The following is a 19,891-nucleotide window of genomic DNA, read 5'->3' as shown; positions in this document are numbered from 1 at the left end:
TTTATATTTTATTTTATTTTTGAGACATAGTTTCACTGTTGCTGTCTAGGCTGGAGTGCAACGGCGCAATCTCAGCTTACTGCAACTTCCGCCTCCCACGTTCAAGTGATTCTCCTGCTTTAGCCTCCCAAGTAGCTGGGATTACAGGCATGCACCACCAAACCTGGCTAATTTTATATTTTTAGTAGAGACGGGGTTTCACCATGTTGGCCAGGCTAGTCTTGAACTCCTGACTTCACCACTGCCTCGGCCTCCCAAAGTGCTGGGATTATAGGCATGAGCCACTGCACCCAGCCAATAACATAATTTAGTCTAACACAGTTGATCCTTCCATTGTTTAAAAATACACATGAAAAAAGAAAAAAACCTATATGCTTACAATGCATCCAGAGCTTTTTTATAGTAACCTTTGTTTTGGATTTTTAAAATATACATTGGCCGGATGCAGTGGTTCATGCCTGTAATCCCAGCACTTTGGGAGGCCGACGCGTGTGGATCACGAGGTCAGGAGATCGAGACCATCCTGGCTAACACGGTGAAACCCTGCCTCTATTAAAAATACAAAAAATTAGCCGGGAGTGGTGGTAGGCACCTGTAGTCCCAGCTACTCAGGAGGCTGAGGCAGGAGAATGGCGTGAACCCGGCAGGCAGAGTTTGCTGTGAGCCGAGATGGCACCACTGTACTTCAGCCTGGGTGACAGAGTGAGACTCTGTCTCAAAAAACAATAATAAATAAATAAATATGTATATAATCCTCATTTAGTGCCCTCCTTAGCTAGAATCTCATTACTAATTCATTTTTTTACAACATTTAATTTAGATATTTCCCATATATTGGCCCTGCTAAAATAGAATATAGCATCTTTCTTATGGTAGTAACCAACAAGGAAACTTTCCTTTAACTCCCTTTTTATACTCTCGGTAAGTAGCAGGGGGAAAAATGCATTCATAGATAATTTCTAGGCAAAACTGTAAAGCTAACGAACCAATCTTTTTCTATTTATGCTGTCTCTCTATTTCACTAGAAGAGAAAAAAAGTCTTTTTACCCTCGAAGAGAAAAAAGTCACCATTCTGCATTTAGTTATATTCATATATTGCATTTCTGTATTTTTGTTTCTACTGTCAAAAATCCACATAACAATGTGATGTAAAAGAAAAGATTTCCAACATAATGTTTGCCACTATTATTAGTAGTAACAGATTTAAATGGTAAATTTAATGTATCTATTGTAAAGGAAATTAAATTACATATTTTAGGTCATATAGCATAATTCATTTAACCATAAATGTTTTAAAACTTTAAAATATTCACATGACGTCTATAATTTGTAGCTCTGTTAATAGAAATATCTTAATTTATAACGAATTTTGATAACAAGCAAATTTTAAACTGATCCACACACACAAAAAAAGTTGGCTGGGCGCAGTGGTTCACGCCTGTAATACCAGCACCTTGGGAGGCCGAGGCGTGCGGATCACAAGGTCACGAGTTCGAGACCAGTCCGGCCAACATGTTGAAACATCAACTCTACTAAAAATACAAAAATTAGCCAGGAGTGGTGGCGCCTGCTTGTAATTCCAGCTACTCAGGAGGCTGAGGCAGAAGAATCGGTTGAACCCGGGAGACAGATGTTGCAGCAAGCCTTGATTATACCACTGCACTCCAGTTTGGCGACAGAGCAAGACTCTGTCTCAAAAAAAAAAAAAAGTCATCACCATAATGTCAAAGGAACTAGTAACGTATGTATCTTAATATCAACAACAATTAGTTTTTACTTAATAGACTGACCTATCAACCTCTTTAATGAGCTATTTCTAAGACAGACTGCTTATATGTTAGCATCAAGACTGAAGTTGAGGTTCCCTTCTCATGTTCAAGGAAAGCATTCAAGACAGTCACCTCAGCTAAAAAAGCATTTGTTCCTTGGTATTACTTTCTTTTTTTTTTGAGATGGAGTCTCGCTCTGTCACCCAGGCTGGAGTGTAGTGGTGTAATTTCAGCTCACTACAACCTCTGCCTCCCAGGTTCAAGCAATTTTCCTGCCCCAGCCTCCCAAGTAGCTGGGACTACAGGTGCCTGCCACCACACCCAGCTAAATTTTTTTTTTTTTTTTTTGTATTTTTGGTAGAGAAAGGGTTTTACCATGTTGGGCAGGCTGGTCTTGAACTCCTGGCCTCAGGTGATCCGCCCACCTCAGCCTCCCAAAATGTTGGGATTACAGGGATGAGCGACCGTGCCCAGCCTTGGTGTTACTTTTGATATGAATGTAAAAATGAGTATACTGAAGTACAAATCCAGTGAGTTGTTGCAAATAATCCCTAATTAGTGGAAGTAAGCAAAAATTTAAGTATCACATTAAATCAAACCTGGATCATGCTGGTGTCTGCTAAACTGTAAAGGCTAGAATGAACTCAAGGAGTATAAACAATTTTCTCCAAATCTATTTTTTAAAAGAAAGGTAAGGAAAGGCCAGGCACGGTGGCTCCTGCCTGTAATCCCAGCACTTTGGGAGGCCGAGGCAGGCAGATCACAAGGTCAGGAGTTTGAGACCAGCTTGGTGAACATGGTGAAACCCCGTCTCTACCAAAAATATAAAAAATTAGCTGAGCATGGTGGTGGGCACCTATAATCTCAGCTACTCAGGAGGCTGAGGCAGGAGAATTGCTTGACGAGGAGGCAGAGGATGCTGTGAGCCAAGATCATGCCATTGCACTCTAGCTTGGGCAACCGAGCAAGAGTTCGTCTCAAAAAAAAAAAAAAAAGAATATTTCATAACAAACAAAAACTCATCAATAGTTGTTAGTGGTTATCTTCTAGAGAGAGGGACAAAGGTGGAGTAGAGGTGAAAAGTAGGCTTTTACTTTTCACTTTTTGTACAAATAACATCTTATGCAAATATTGCCTTTAATATTTTTCTCAAGTAATATTCCAGGCTCCAATTATGACAAACTAGTTTTTAGAATCATAAAAATTATTTACTCGAGGCGGACAGAATGCTTGAGGCCTGGAGTTCAATATCAGCCTGGTCAGCATGGTGAAAACCCGTCTCTATTAAGAATGCCAAAATTAGCTGGGTATGGTAGCACGTTCCTGTAACCCCAGTTTCTTAGGAGGCTGGGGCATGAGAATCGCTTGACCCCAAGAGGCGGAGGCTGCAGTGAGCCAAGATCACACCACTGCATTCCAGCCTGGGCAACGGAGCAAGACTCTGTCCAAAAAAAAAAAAGTTACTAAAATAGTAAGTCCTGGCTAAGTACAGTGGCTCATGCCTATAATCTCAACACTTCAGGAGGCCAAGGCAGGTGGAACTCTTGAGCCCAGGAGTTCGAGACCAGCCTGGACAACATGGTGAAACTGAGTTTCTACTAAAAATACAAAAAATTAGCTGGACATGGTGGTATGCACCTATAGTCCCAGCTACTTGGGAGGCTGAGATGCAAGAATCACCTGGGCCTGGGAAGTCGAGGTTGCAGTGAACCATGTTCATGCCACTATACTCCAACCTGGGTAACAGGAGGGATTCCCTATCTCAAAAATAGTAAGTACTTAAATCTTCAAATTCATAGGTAGACCCAGATATTCTAGATCTCTTAGTCTAATAGTACATATTTGACTACAGAGATAAGTTTCTTAATTCTCCCAGTAATAACTTTTACATATTTCTGCCCTCTTTATGGAATGGATCCAAAGATCAAGTACCAAACACAAAGATTTTAACAACTATACGATAATTATAAAATACTACTTTTAGAGGTTGGACATGGTGGCTCATGCTGGTAATCCCAGCATTTTGGGAGGCAAAGGCAAGAAGACTGCTTGAGGCCAGGAGTTTGAGACCAGCCTGGGCAACACAGCGACAAAAAATAAAAAGTAAAAAAATACAATACTACTTCCGTAGTACTAACCTTTATTAAGTAACAGTTCAAATACTATCTTTTGAATAAACTAATAATGAACTTCAATGCCTTATCAAGATCCTAACTCACAAGTCAAATCATGGTCTTAAAGGGCAAACAAACAGAAATCAGTGAGCTTGCTACGATGAAAAGTGGGCTAAGAAAGTCACCTCCAATATTTTACTTATTTGAAAACTAAAAGTATAACTTACTTGTCATAAAATCAAACTATTCAATTTCAGAAACATGTTTTGAACAATGTTTCATTACCTGTGGCTGGATTGATGCTGGCTGCAATATGAAAGTGGCAAAGTGCATTGGCATGCAGTGGAGTGTTCCTGTGCACATGATGAGGATCCTGCTGATGTGGCAGATATCCAGTATGTGCCACAAGTGCAAGTGATCTCCTCCGACCTCTTCGAAAATGTCTCAGATTTACCTGTGTGAATAGAAACAAAACTAATGCCTATATTGTCAAAAGTCGTACATGTGTAGGTTACATAATGATTTTCAGAAGTTACATATATCCTAGTTCAGAACATTTTATATGTTTTATATGTAAAAACGCCTTTTAACATTTTATATGTAAAAACATCTTTCAATATTTTGGTATAGCAAATTTGAACCTGAAGAATAAAGTTATGACTTAAAGTACCTGGATGTTCTCTTAATCCTCACACAATATTTTGCAATTTTTATTAGGCTTATTTTCTTAGAATGTAGTTCCTAAAATCAAATGTTAAAAATTTTTTTTTCCAATACTATTGTTTGTGAATGACGTCTCTACACACACTGTCCTCTTTTGTCTATAGCTAACTCCTTATGACCACATAGTATTAAACAATATTACCATTGCACATGGGACATTTCATAATTTACAAAGCATTTTCATAGAGATCATCCCATTTGATGCCACAAGGCAGGCAGTGTAAATACTGTTATTCTCATCTTTCATAGATAAAATAGTCTATATAGAACCCAAGATCATCTAGCTAAGAAGAGACAGGGCAAAAGGTAGAACAAGTCTTCAGATTCCTGGTCAATAACTTCTTTCAGCTATTACTACATGTAACCATTCTATTCGTTGTTGAATCAATATAGAATTTATTATATTCTGAGCCATGAGAATACTATTCAAATTAGAAAAATAGTTGCTGCATAATCATACAAAGCATTCAAAGATAAATTGTTTTAAAATAACTTCTATTTTCAGGGTCGGGCGTGGTGGCTCATGCCTGTGATCCCAGCACTTCGGGAGGCCAAGGCAGGCAGATCACTAGAGGCCAGGAGTTCAAGATCAGCCTGCGTGGGAGGATTACTTGAGCCAACATGGCAAAACCCCATCTCTACTTTAAATACAAAAATTAGCCAGGCGTGGTGGCACGCACCTGTAATCCCAGCTACTTGGGAGGCTAAGGATGGTGAATTGCTTGAATGCGGGAGGCAGAGATTGCAGTGAGCTGATACCACACCACTACATTCCATCCTGTGTGACAGAGAGAGACTCTGTCTCAAAAAACAACAAGCAGCCCTCCCCCCAAAAAAACAAATCCACAAAACATAAAATCACCTCCTGTTTTCAATATTAAGAAAATAATAGGCCGAGCGCCATGGTTTATGCCTGTAATCCCAGCCCTTTGGGAAGCCGAGGCAGGTAGATCACTTGAGGTCAAGAGTTCGAGACCAGCCCTGGCCAACATGGTGAAGCCCTCTCCCTACTAAAAAATACAAAAATTAGCTGGGCATGCACATGGTGATGTGCACCTGTAATTCCAGCTACTCAGGAGGCTAAGACCAGGAATACAGTTAGCCAAGATCATGCCACTGCATTCCAACCTGACTGACAGAGTGAGAATCTGCCTCAAAAAAAAAAAAAAAAAAAGAATCTGTATTACTATTCTATTGTTTCTCAGCCTTTAGGCTATGATCAAATGTATTACTATTCTACCTTTAGCATGTCCAAAAACCAAAAATTGACTTTCACTTTCAATATTAATTTGTAAAGACCCCAAGTTCTGGGGGGTGGGGTGGGGTTTCTAAAGATAAAATGGTAGAAAAACAGAATAGGATAAACTACTCAAGCTCTATGAAAGGAAAAATAAGTTATTTTTAGAGTTAAATCTTTGCATTCTCAGATTTTACTTTACGTTATTTCAGCTAAGTCAAATGTAATCAACCTTTTATCATCATCATCAGTAAACCTAAGATTAACTTCATAATTACAGGTAGTTTTGTGTTTCAGACAAAATCTAGATAAAAAGATATTTTTGAACCAAATAGAACTGAAAATTTTCTAAGAATGATTTTCCTAGGATATAGATTTTTTATAACATTACTTTGTTACCAAAATGGCAATGTACCAAAGGTTTTAAAACTTGTAGTAAGTAATGTAACAAAAACACTCACTTCTAAAGCATTTTGAACTCGTTCTTTACTGGAAGCATTTCTCTTGAAGTTATTTGTTAAATTAATTGATCCAGTCCAATGGCTGTAGTCACCTCCGTATAGCAAACAATCATTTGGTAAAAATGTCTCTACCCAAAGACGACACACATTATCTTTGCAGCAAGTCAACAGTACATTACATACAGAAGCCCTAAGGAATGAAAAGATTTTAGAAGCAAAAATACAAATACCACATAGTATCACAGACAATTCTACGATATTTCTGTAATTACTTAAATGTACCAACTAAGATGCTAATGAAGAAAATATCAATATGTATAGATTTCATCACAGCAAATGCTTGCCAATCTATGTCTTTTCTGCCTAGAATTCAGTAGTTCTTGTTTCAATAATCTTGCCAAAAGTTCTTTCTTTTTTTTAAGAGATGTGGTCTCACTATGTTGCCCAGGCTGCTCTCAAACTCCTGGGTTCAAGCAATCCTCCGGTTCAAGTAATCCTCCCGCCTCATCCTGGGATTTCAGGTGTGTGCCACCATCCCAGCTCTCAATAAGATTCTTTTTACATCTAAAAAAACAAAGACTGAGATTAAGCCACAATCTCTCAATTGACACACAAGAAACAACCACATCTTGTAATAAAATTTTCTGATTTATTGAGTGGATAGTTCTTTGAATTATATCATATGCTTCATTTCTACTTCCTATAAAGGCACCTGCACAGTCACAAAAACCGACAGTAACTACTGAGTACACTTATTCTCTCCTTGCCTAACAGATGCCCAAAGCAGTGAAATGCAAGAATTGAATATTCATGATAAAGTAAGTACTAAACACTTCCCCTCCTTAGTCATCCTTGACTTTCAGTTAATTTCCTTTTTGCCACCTCCTTAAAATAAAAGCAAAAATCAATTACATATATGTTAATAAGTCCCATAAGCATCAAGAACTCAAAGGCTGAAACCCTATCAACAAGGACTACCTTCCATCAGGGAATTCAGTAACTTTACAAGAGAGAAAGAAAAAGTCACAATATTTTGTAGTAGCAACTTGTTCCAGCATATATATCTGATTTTTAAAAATGGAACAATCAGCAGGTTTTATCAGTAACTCAGTGAGTTAAAGTAATGAGAAAAGAAATCAAAATACTGCCTAGTAGCCACTTTGTTAAACATACCTACCTGACTAAAAAAGAAGTTGCAGAAGAGAAGGGAGAACAGCATGATTTGTATTGGTTGCTCTCTCCTTCTCCTTCCCTCCTCCATTCTTGCATCTCTCTCCCTCTGGCTCCCTCTCCTCTGTCTACTTCCCTCTCTTCTTCTCTCTTTCTACCTCCTCTCTGGGCTTCCCTCTCCCACCATTCTTTGCTTTCACAGACTTTCCAGGCCACCCTCCCTTTCTACCTCTCTCCTTCTGTCCCCTACCTCTCCCTTCCTAGCATCTTTTTTTCTTTCCTTCCCCAACCCCTTGTTTCTCCTCCTTTCCCCATCCTCACACCCAACTCACTCCATTTTTTCTCATTCTCTTTTCTCTATCCCTGTCCTGGCTATAGCTACACTATAGCTCAAAACATCTAGTCAGCAAAATTCACAAAACAGTGAAAAGTTAGGAAAAAAATGCCACATGGTGTGGCCAAATTGAAAATGGCCATATGGTACAAAATGGGATTTCTGGCTGCGCACAGTGGCTCATGCTTGTAATTCCAGCACTTTGGGAGACTGAGGCAGGCAGATCATCTGAGCTCAGGAGTTCAAGACAAGCCTGGGCAACGTGGCAACACCCCATCTCTACAAAAAATCCAAAAAGAAAAAAATATATTAGCCCAGCATGGTGGCACACACCTGTAGTCCCTGCTATTTGAGAAGTTGAGGCGGGAGGATCACTTGAGCCCAGGAGGTGGAGGTTGCAGTGAGCCATGATTGGGGCACTGCACTCCAGTCTGGATGACAGAGCAAGACCCTGTCTCAATACAAAACAAAACAAAAACACAACAAAAAACAAACAAACAAACAAAAATAGGGAATTTCTACCTGTATTTAAGTAATAGGTCTCTATAACCTACTAAAATTCAGTACGATATTAACTCTTTCCAGAACTACAGACAAAAAAGAAGGGACTGGGGGTATGTATGTGTGTGTCACTGTGTGCTTGTGTGGTTAAACTTACACCTATTTCAGAGAAGAATAATGTAGGGTATTAACCTACTCTTTCTTTTCCTCAGATATGGCGGGTGCAGTCAAATAAACATACAAGAACTAATGGTATATCCTCTTAATAAAGCTATTTTTTAAAAGAAGAAAACCAGGGAAGAGATACTAGTAGGTACAAGATGACAGAGTATTTATGTAAAAATATAAACAAACAATCTGGAGAAAAAAGATGACAGGATTAGACACAAAACAAAAAGAAAAAGAAAATACGTACAACTCTGTGACTTAAAGACATCTGATATGGAGTAAATTATCCCAGCTTAAACTCCTTTAATATGGCTCTTATCCTAAGCATCAAACATAGTTGACCCACAGCCAGAGATGTGCAGGCCAGAGACTATTTAATATTACTCCAATCTTCATAGGCTCAGAAGTCCTATTAACTACGAACTCTCAAAAGTGAGAGAAGCAATCAAAAGTAACAAAGATGATGTTCCTTAATACGTGGGGGAAAATGACCAATCCACTGACCTAGGCATATATTTGCTTGTTTTACGCCAGGAAAATCCATTTACGGCTCGAGGATGGGCCAGATACACAAAAGAAAAGTCAGTTTCTCCTTGGGATTGTTTTTCTGAACTTCTATCTGGAGAAGTAACAGCTGTCCGCCAGTTTTCTACATTATACCATACCTTCAAAAGACAGTCATCCTAAGGAAAAAAAGAAACCAGAAAAACATGCAGATCAGAATTAAAGATTAAATCAAATAGCAAAAGTAAGACTTTTCTCCAAACAGCAAAAGTAAGACTCTTCTCCCCAATGGCAAGAACTTGGGGATGGGAAGAGACGTTGGGCACAGAGGAATTAAGAACAAAATTCTGATTCTGGCACTTTTCTATTAGCATTCCCTAATTGTGCTTTAAAAACTGAAGTGCATGAATGTGTGTAATGTGTTCAAGAAAAACGCTTGCTAATTACTAGAGTATGGGGAATGGAGTCATTCAGGAAAGACTGAAAGATAAAACTAAGGATTTCTTTTCCAGTAAGCCAAATATTAAAAAAGAAATCAATACCACTAGAAGACTTATGAAGACTGCTAATTATTGGGAAAAAAAAACAACAAAGTACTTTTTCATGAATTTTCATGTGACTTTTCAAAGAAAATGTTGATGATGAAAATAACAAGTTAATATATAAATACTACATAAAATACTCTATGTACAATCAAATTTATAGTCCTAATTTGGGAAATAAGGGAAAAGCAAAGGAGACTAGAATGTACCAGGTACTGCTTTTAAGCTATAACTGAGTTCCCACCTGTAAAGTCAATCAGAATAAACAGCTCCACTTCTCTCCTAAAAAACAAAAACCTTACTGTGGTTTTAGAGTATCTTACACTCTTAGTTTGCAGAAGGCTTTGAGCCATGAGAACAATAACTTGACTTATTAGCAGTTCATGAAATGTTCTATGAACCAATGAATAAAAATAACTTCAAAGCAATACATTGCTTTAAAATCAACAGGTAATAACAAAGTATGCACACTAAAGAAATGGTTACTAGTATCTTTCTAGAAAGCCTATGAAGTCTTATATATTAAAAACAGCCTAATATACATCAGCTAAAACGTAATGTAAGTTGAAGCTATGCTTTATTGATTGTATACTACATGAAAGGCACTGTGCCGGTGACTCTATACTGCCTATATTGTCTAAATTAATCCTATGATTAACGATCTATGAGGTAGGTGTTTTTTTCCTCATATTACATATGAGAAAAGAAAGGCTCAAGAAGATTAACTTGCCCAAGAGGATAAAGCTGGTAAATGGCAGATTTATATCCAGATCTGCCCCTATGTCTGTGTTATTTCAATTATATCACACAGTCTTTTAACACCACAATAATGTAGTCAATTTCTGCTACTTAAAATTTTTAATGGCCGGGCAAGGTGGCTCACGCCTGTAATGTCAGGAGTTCGCGACCAGCCTGGCCAATATGGTGAAACCCCATCTCTATTAAAAAATACAAAAATTAGCCGGGCGTGGTGGCGCGTGGCTGTAGTCCCAGCTACTTGGGAGGCTGAGGCAGAAGAATTGCTTGAACCTGGGAGGCGGAAGCTGCAGTGAGCCAAGACTGCGCCACTGCACTCCAGCCTGGGTGACAGAGGGAGACTCTATCTCAAAACAAACAAACAAAAAATTGTTAATGGAAATTATTATTTTCAAGTTAAATAAATAAAAGAATGAAGCCAGTTAATGTTTTTAAAGTTTCAAAGTAAACTATAAACACATAATTTGGCAATAGCATTTTCACAATTTACCTTTCCAGCAGTGGCAAAAAATTCTCCATCTGGTGAAAATTTCATTAAATGAACTTGGGAAGCAGTTCTGTAAATTAAACAGATAAGGAAAAATTTGCAATGAAAACTAAAAAGAAAAAGTTCAATATTCTCAAAATTATACATCAGCAATTGGTTCAAAAGACAGAAAATTTTATAAGTTTCACACTCATATCTTTGTGTACCTGAAAAATGAACTAGTTAGTAAGACAAACTTTAAATATAAAAACATCCATCCATAAAATCATGGAAGGAATGGCTTGTCAAAATCTTTAAAGTCTAAAACAAAAAAGTCTTAACTTTCATTCCCTTAGAATGAGAGAGAATGGTTTCATTTTTTAAATCTGGAAATCTAGTTTCCAGAACCATGGATCCCTATATGCCAACATACATTTTCAGGGATAATATATAATAAATTTGCCTTAGGGTAATACTTACCTAATTAAAGATTATATGTGGGTTAACACGGGACTTGCAGCAATTAGGGATTCAGCCTACCAGCTTCACCTATATACTTGGTACATACTTGCCTTTTCTTCTCAAAGGAACTTTGGTTCATTTCTCTTCATTGCCTTCCCTTACAGCTACTCATATATATTGATCTCAAGACACCCACCACTATCATTACTTTCCTTTTCTTTGACCAAATTCATGATTAGATAGGTCAATACTAAATTTATTTGTAAAGATATCCAAAGAGGAATTCTCTCACATTTCATTTCAGATACAAATAACTTTTTTTTTCTGATTTTAAGCATAATACATTGTAGAAAAGTTGATACAGGTAGATAAAAAGAAAATGAAATCATTAATATTTTTCACCAATACTGCCACATCCTTTCCTCAGACAAAGCCAATCTTAACATTTTAATACATAAACTTCCAAATCCTTTTCTCTGCTCTCTCTACTTTCTGCAGAAAAAGGTGGGAGAAGTAGGGCTAGAAACTGAAGTCATATTATTTACCACCCATTAAAAATATGACACAGGCCAGGCACGGTGGCTCACGACTGTAATCCCAGTACTTTGGGAGGCTGAGGTGGGCAGACCACAAGGTCAGGAGTTCAAGACCAGCCTGGCCAACGTGATGAAACCCCATCTCTACTAAAAATACCAAAAATTAGCCAGGTGTGGTGACACGCCCCTGTAATCCCAACTACTTGGGAGGCTGAGGCAGGAGAATTGCTTGAACCCGGCAGGTGGAGGTTGCAGTGAGCCGAGATCACACCACTCTACTCAGCCTGGGTGACAGAGCAAAACTCTGTCTCAAACAACAACAACAAAAATTTGTCATGAACATCTTTGCATATAGATGCAAAAGATGTGTATATTTTTCCAGGTGTACAGATCTACATTATTTTATTGGCTTATGATACTCCATTGTATATGTTTACAATGATTTCAAATAATTTTTCACTGCTGTTTTCTAATTTTTGCTGCAACAACAACAAAAAGAGAAGTGAACATGCCTGCACACACATTTTCAGAACATCTGGTTAATCCTAAGGATATCCTTAAGACAAAATACTATTTTTTTTTCTTTTTTTTATTGAGATAGAGTCTCACTCTATTGCCCAGCCTGGAGTGCAGTGGTGTGATCTCGGTTCACTGAAATCTCTGCCACCCGGGTTCAAGCTATTCTCATGCCTCAGCCTCTCAAGTAGCTAGGATTACAGGCATGTGCCACCACACCCAGCTAATTTTTGTATTTTTAGTAGTGATGGGGTTTCGCCATCTTGGTCAGACTGGTCTTGAACTGCCAACTTCAGGTGATCCGCCCACCTCGGCCTCCCAAAGTGCTGAGATTACAGGCGTGAGCCACCATGCCTGGCCTACAGTTCTTTCTAAAGAATTATTTATGCAAAATTCTATTCCCTTTCTACATGTTAACCCATTACCTATTCGAGGATTGCAAAATACATGGAACCAACTCCTTTGAAATCTCCTCTGTAAATTCTACATATGGGACGTCTGCCTTACTTTGATACGTGATATTTATGCTATCACTTCATATAAATCTAGTCAGTTTCACTTAAGATCCTATTATACCAGTCTACTGGTTTATTTTCTATCTACCCCTATCTGTTCATCGCAATATTCTAAGCATCTTTATAGCTGCCTGGAACCATTCAACAAATATTTGTTGAATGAATGAATGAAATCTGGAAAACTTATTTAAAGGACATGAAAAAAATTAAGCCTGTTGAATCATACTTCCAAAGTGTGCTCCAAAAAGACAATATCGGGGGGGTGCAGTGGCTCACACCTGTAATCCCAGCACTTTGGGAGGCCAAGGCAGGAGGATCATGAAGTCGGGAGATCGAGACCATCCTGGCTAACAGTGAAACCCTGTTTCCACTGAAAATAGAAAACATTAGCCAGGCGTGGCAGTGGGGGCCTGTAGTCCTAGCTACTTGGGAGGTTGAGGCAGGAGAATGGCGTGAAGCCGGGAGGTGGAGCTTGCAGTGAGCTGTGATCGCACCATTGCATTCCAGCCTGGGCAACAGAGTGAGACACCATCTCAAAAAATAATACCAACTGTACTCTACTCCCTTATTGACAGTATACAAGAGTACCTATTTCTCTAAACACTATTACATAAGATTCATCCTTTTTCTGAAATTTCACACTCTTGATTTCAAGTGAGAACACCTTTTATCGCACTTATTGTTAATATGTTCTATACCTTCTTAAAATTTTCTCTCCATTGCCCAAAGTTGCTTACTATTGTGATACCTGTTCTTTTCTAACTAATTTAAGGCCTACTTTTAAAAACGAATTTGCCCAAAACTGCACATATTTCTCCTCATGTTTGTGTTTCTTTCCTTGTGGACATTTTGCTTTATAGAAACGTTTTATTGATACGGTTAGAACTATTAATTATTCCTAGCCTATCCATTTCCAGTTTGGGAGTCATTCTTAGTCTTTCCCTAACTCTAAAGCAGCATTTCTTGTCAAACAGCAATATAACATAAATGACAAACTTAGCCAAACATGTACTTTTAAATTTCCTATCAGCCACATTTTTTTTAAAAGTTGAAACAGGCAAAATTAATTATATTTTTTATTTAACCTAATATATAAAATTTTAATTTCAACATATTTTTTAAAATGTTAGAGATATTTTACACTTTTTTTAATACTAAATATTTGAAGTCCAGCACATCTCAGTTTGGACTAGTTGCATTTCAAGTGCTCAATAATAACATGCAGTTAGTGGCTACCATACTGCACAATGTAGCTCTAAAATATAAAATCTCACCTGTATTTTCCTCTAATATTTTTGTTTCATTTTATAGAAATTTTTTCCTCCATCTCACATTTGTTTTGGTATCAGGTATGAAAGACTCTAACTTAATTTCCCCTCTACAGAGCTAGCTAGTTTTCCTTACTATAAAATACTACCTTACAGCTGGGCATGGTGGCTCACAACTGTAACGCCAGCACTTTGGAAGGCTGAAGCAGGCAGATCATCTGAAGTCAAGAGTTCAAGACCAAACTGGCCAACATGGTGAAACCCCGTCTCTACTAAAAATACAAAAATTAGCTGCGTGTGGTGGCGCGTGCCTGTAATCCCAGCTCCTCAGGAGGCTGAGGCAGGAGAACTGTTTGAACCGGGGAGGCAGTAAGAATTGCAGTGAGCCTCACATCGTTGCACTTCAGAGTCTAATCCTGGATCCTAATCTGTCCGTTCCTACATCAATAACAAAATGCTTGATCATCTGTGGCATGAGAATTCATTTTACTATACTGTATATCTTCTTTTTATATTCTTCCTTTCTTTCAGAATTTCTCTGACTTTCCCATAGTTGTCCTTTTAAGCAGAGCTTAGAACCATGCTCAATAGAAATTCGACTCAGATTTTGGTAAGGATTATGTTCAATATATAGATTATGTGGGAAATATAGATTTCTTCACAATAGGAAGTCTTCCATTCAAAAGCATGAAAGTCATCTAACTTTTATATAATTTGGCAAGTTTGTATTTAATGGTCTTCATATAGGCCTTACACATTTATGTTTCTTCCTATTTTATTTGACATTTTTAAAAAATGTATTTGTAGAACACAGGAAATAGAAAATTATTTATGTATAAGAAAAAGCATACCAGAGACTAAAAAGCAACACTTTTTTATGTCAGTGTGGTTTTATACAACTAAAATACATTTATAATAAAACCACATAGAACAATAGGTTTATCAGTTTACTCCCCTAATTAATTGCTTACTTGCAATGCCAAATGCATCTCCAATCTCCAAAGTTAAGATCTGTTTTATTTAAATTTTCATCTTCAGTTGGCTTCTCCAAGTTCGTATTGGACCAGAGTTGCAAATAGCTCGAACCAGTTAAAAGACGACTGCCTAAAAAAAAATTATTCATCATTTATATTATTTAATAGTGACTTAAATTACATGTTCAAGAATTTCACATAAAACAACTTCTTAAAAAAGTCAAATATCAAAAAAATACATTTTGAGGAACAGAGGAGAAGGCTGTATTTTAATTTTGTTAAAATACCTTGAGATAGAAAGGAAGAAATCTTATAATCTCTCATTTAACAAATATTTAATGAGCATCTTCTTTGTCCCAGGCACTGTGCTAGACATTGGAAATACAATGACAAATAAAACATTGCCCTTTTTCATGAGTTCATATTTCAGTAGAAAGACATGGAAATACGATACCATGTAAAAGTGTTATATACATGATAGAAATGTGTGCAAAGCTTTATGGAAGCCCACAGGAAGGAGACATTAATGTGTACCTGTAGTAAAAGTGCCAGGAAAGTGATGAAATGCAACCTGGTTCTTAATGGATGAATAAGCAGAAGAGACAGGCATTTCAGAAAGGAAACCTAACATGAACAAAGGCATGAAGACATATAAGTTCATATATTTTCCTAAGAATGCCTCTTAACCTGGTATAGGTTAAGGAATAACATACACGGAAAGCCTAGAAAAAAAAATTACCATGGAAAAAATGCCAAGGTGAGACTGTGAAGACTTTTTCAAGTTCATAGCGTTTCGACAAGGTTATAGGTAGTTGGGAGTAAAAGATTTTCAAGTGGCAGTGGGGGATTGTGGGGGAGTTGTTATAAAACTGGATCTGTATTTTAGAACAAGAAGGCTTAACTGGAGGAGGGGCAGTCAACAGATGGCGAGGCCTGTGAGTCCCCCTCTACTGAGATAACATACAAAAATCACACATACAATATATGCATTTTTCCAGAAAGATAATCTGTAACTTTCATCGAGATTTTAAAGACTCTAGTATACAAAGGTTAAAAATACTTCTTAGAAAACAACTCTAGAGACAGACAACATCAAGGAAAACATAAATGTGTGGCTAACCAACTATTAAACTATTAAACCTGGTTAATTAACTATAAAAATTCAGATGGTAGACCAGGCATGGTGGCTCACACCTGTAATCCCAGCCCTTTGGGAGGCCAAGGCGGGTGGATCACCCGAGGTCGGGAGTCCAAGATTAACCTGACCAACGTGGAGAAACCCCATCTCTACTAAAAATACAAAATTAGCTGGGTGTGGTGGAGCATGCCTATAAACCCAGCTACTCAGGAGACTGAGGCAGGAGAATCGCTTGAACCTGGGAGGCAGAGGTTGCAGTGAACTGAGATCACGCCATTGCAATCCAGCCTGAGCAAGAGAGTGAAACTCTGCCTAAAAAAAAAAATAAATAAAAAATTAAAAATTCAGATGGTAAATCATAAGGATCTCAACCAAATATTTAAAAAGCCAGCATCTGAAAGCCGTTTCAAAAAGTATTGTCAAGGCTGGGTGCAGTGGCTCACACCTGTAATCCCACCACTTTGGGAGGCCAAGGTGGGAGGACTGCTTGAGCCCAGGAGTTCAAGACCTGCCTGGGCAACACAGTGAAACCCTGTCTCTACAAAAAAAAAATTACAAAAATTAGTTAGACATGTGTTTGTAGTACCAGACACTAGGGAAGCTGAGATGAAAGGATCACTCAAGCCTGGGAGGTCAAGGCTGCAGTGAGCTATGATTGTGCCACTGCAGTCCAGCCTGGGCAACAGAGCAAGACCTTGTCTCAAGAAAAAAATGAAAAAAAGAATTGCCAAGGTTTGACACCAGATAAATACAGGGAAAAAACAAGAGGTTTAAAGGACAGAGTCCCAACTTTATGACTTGGGAATTAAGTAGAAGGTCACGCTATCATCCACACAAAAGACAAGCAATTTTGGCAAAAAAACTGACAATAAAGATGGCATTCACCTTGGCAATTAAAGACTATAGATTTGTTTATTTCTAGAATAATCACTATTTTTAAAATTTTTTGCTGAGACAGGGTCTCACTATGTTGCCCAGGCTGGTCTCAAACTCCTGGGCTCAAACAACCCTCACACCTCAGCCTCCCAAACTGCTGGGATTACAAGCATGGGCCAGGCCAGCATGCTTGGCCCTCGTTTTCTTGTTTCAAAAGGAAAGTAGATCTCTAGCATAGACTTTAGATTAGAAATCCCTGTGTCTAAATCCCAAGTAAGATGCTTAATTAGCCATGTGAATTTGATCTAGTTGGGCAATTTCTGAGTTTCCATTTTTCTCATCTACAAAATTTGAGGTTTAAATACAGTTGTTGTAAGGATTAGCTATAATATGCACAAAGTCTCTAGCACAGGCCAGGTACTAAGCAGAAGCTCAATAAACAGTAGAGCAACTAGACAGAAGGTTTCACAGACAGGGGAAGAAAAAAAGCACAAGAAGTAATGAAACATTCCATTTAAATATGTTGATTATTCCACTTTTGAACTTACCAACAAATACAAGTTTTATTTTGCTTAATATAAACTGAAGATAAATTAAGATATCCCATAAAAGATTAAGAATTTAATACAGAATACAAAATTAATCCCAGGTATGGAATGGAACAAAAGTAGGTAAGATATAATATGGTATACTGATTTCAAACTCTAAGAATTAGCTATTACAGATATTAAATTATGGATATTAAAGCAGGATATTACGGATATTAAAGCAGGAAAAAAGCATAAAAAGTCTAAAACAGAAAATCTTATGATTTAGGCAAGATACAATAGTAAATTTGGACACAAAAGAAAGGCATTAATCAGTTTACCAACACCATCTAAAAATATTTTTCTCTCTCTGATGACTTCTATTTCTATGTTCCAAAGATAACTTTTTTTTTCCTTTTTCTTTTTTTTTTCTGAGACAAGGTCTTGCTGTCACCCAGGCTAGAATGCAGTAGCACGACCACAGCTCACTGCAGCCTCAACCTCCTGGGCTCAAACAAGCCTCCCACCTCAGCCTCCTGAGTAGCTGAGACCTCAGGTGCTGGCCACCAAGCCTGACTAACTTGCCAAAAATTTTTTTGTAGAGATGGAGTCTCCCTATATTGCCCAGGCTGGTCTCAAACTCCTGGGCTCAAGCAATTCTCCCCACTCAGCCTCCTAAAGTGCTGATATTACAGGTGTAAGCCACCGTGCCCAGCCCTAAAGATAACTTTCTATGTTCTAGATTCAAATGTCTATACACATTGCTTTATGATATACAAGCTTCTCAAGGTCCACATATCCAATTAATACCTTATGTTCCACTACCTCTAACTCCTACATATTACTCTTTGTGTGGTCATAGATACTCTCAAAGTATTTCAAATCCAGTTGTCAAGTAATGTCAATTCTACTGCCTAAACACATTTCACATCCATGTATACCTTTCACTATTCATTAATTCATTTAATATTAATTCAGCACCTACTATGGAAAAGGCATTGAAATAAGTTCTTATTTCTCATCCAGACTAATGAGACTACAACCTCTCCAAAGGTCACTCCTTCTCCTGTTCCATTTGCCACTGACCCTTCTAACTCACTGCTGGCAGACCAATCTCGCAAAACCATAAATCTTACATTACTAGCCTCTTTTGAAAATCTATAGTTTTTAGACAACCATAAATAATTAAATTCAAATTTTTTAGCATGACTTTAAAGGTCTCCTATAACACGGTAAGGTCTTATCTCCTTACCACCACTGAGACTCAGCCCAGTGAAGTACTAATCCTTATTATAATGTATCTTATGCTTTCTTTCTCTGTGCCTTCGGTCACTTTTGTAGAATGGCAAAAATGGCTCCCAATAAATTATGTCTCCCTATGTTGATGCCCCCATGTAATATGACTTTGCCATATCTTTCATCAAGAGGTGGAGTCTATGTCTGCCATCCCTTAATATTAGCTGGACTTGTGACCATATAATGTGGCAGGAATAACATTCTGGGACTTCCTTGTAGCTTCCACTTTCACTCTCAGAATGCAGCCACCATGTAAAATCCAGGCTGCTCTGCTAGAGAGAGCCACAGAAGAGGCCATGTGGAGGAGAACAAAGGCACTGCAGTAGATGGTAAGCAGCAAGGCCCAGATATGTGAACAAAGCCTTTCTTGGATCTTTTAGCTGCAGATAAACTGCTTCAGTCACTACCACATGGAACAATAGACAAGCCATTCCCACAGAGCCTTCCTGACCAATAGAATCATAAGCAACAAAATGATGGATGTTTTAAGCCATCCATCATTTTGGAGGATGCTTTTCTAATGCAGAAATAGATAATTGATACAAATATTCATTATATTTTCTTTTTTTTTTTTTTGAGATGGATTTTCACTCTTGTTGCCAAGGCTGGAGTGCAATAGCATGATCTCAGCTCACTGCAACTTCCACCTACCCGGTTCAAACAATTCTCCAACCTCAGCCTCCCAAGTAGCTGGGATTACAGGCATGCGCCACTATGCCTGGCTGATTTTTTGTATTTTTAGTAAAGATGGGGTTTCTCCATGTTGGTCAGGCTGGTCTCGAACTCCCGACCTCAGGTGATCTGCCCACCTCAGCCTCCCAAAGTGCTGGGAAAGTGGTGAGCCACCACGCCCGGCATATATTTTCTTAAACTTCACTTTTTTCCTGTTCCATCTACTCAAGCTTCATTGCTAAAGTCTGTTTACTCTCAGGTCCAAAGACTCCTTTTCAATAAAACCTTAATTCTCCAGAGAAATATCTCTTTCCAAAAACAATGGGTATCCTATTATGGCACTTAGAACATTCTCTCATTTCTTAC

The 19,891-nt window shown here is 38.0% G+C and overlaps 1 protein-coding gene across 11 annotated transcripts in view; it reads right to left on the bottom strand.

Moving 5' to 3' along the window:
* The window catches only part of DMXL1 (Dmx like 1), a 175,054-nt gene that overhangs the window by 123,614 nt on the left and 31,549 nt on the right, over positions 1 to 19,891 (bottom strand). For 10 of the 11 annotated variants that reach the window (XM_031666421.1, XM_021939615.2, XM_003900023.5 and 7 more), the window contains 5 exons: positions 15,014 to 15,146; positions 10,770 to 10,836; positions 8,982 to 9,160; positions 6,305 to 6,494; positions 4,169 to 4,337 (listed from right to left, as the gene is read on the bottom strand). In XM_031666421.1, the coding sequence (XP_031522281.1) occupies positions 4,169 to 4,337; positions 6,305 to 6,494; positions 8,982 to 9,160; positions 10,770 to 10,836; positions 15,014 to 15,146 (738 nt within the window). Of the gene's footprint in view, positions 1 to 4,168; positions 4,338 to 6,304; positions 6,495 to 8,981; positions 9,161 to 10,769; positions 10,837 to 15,013; positions 15,147 to 19,891 lie in introns of those variants that run through there. The other variant, XM_031666425.1, reaches the window with a different exon arrangement.

The sequence above is a fragment of the Papio anubis genome, chromosome 5 (assembly GCF_008728515.1).
Source record: "Papio anubis isolate 15944 chromosome 5, Panubis1.0, whole genome shotgun sequence".
In the NCBI taxonomy this organism is placed as follows: domain Eukaryota; kingdom Metazoa; phylum Chordata; class Mammalia; order Primates; family Cercopithecidae; genus Papio; species Papio anubis.
This window is presented reverse-complemented; position numbering and strand designations above follow the sequence as displayed.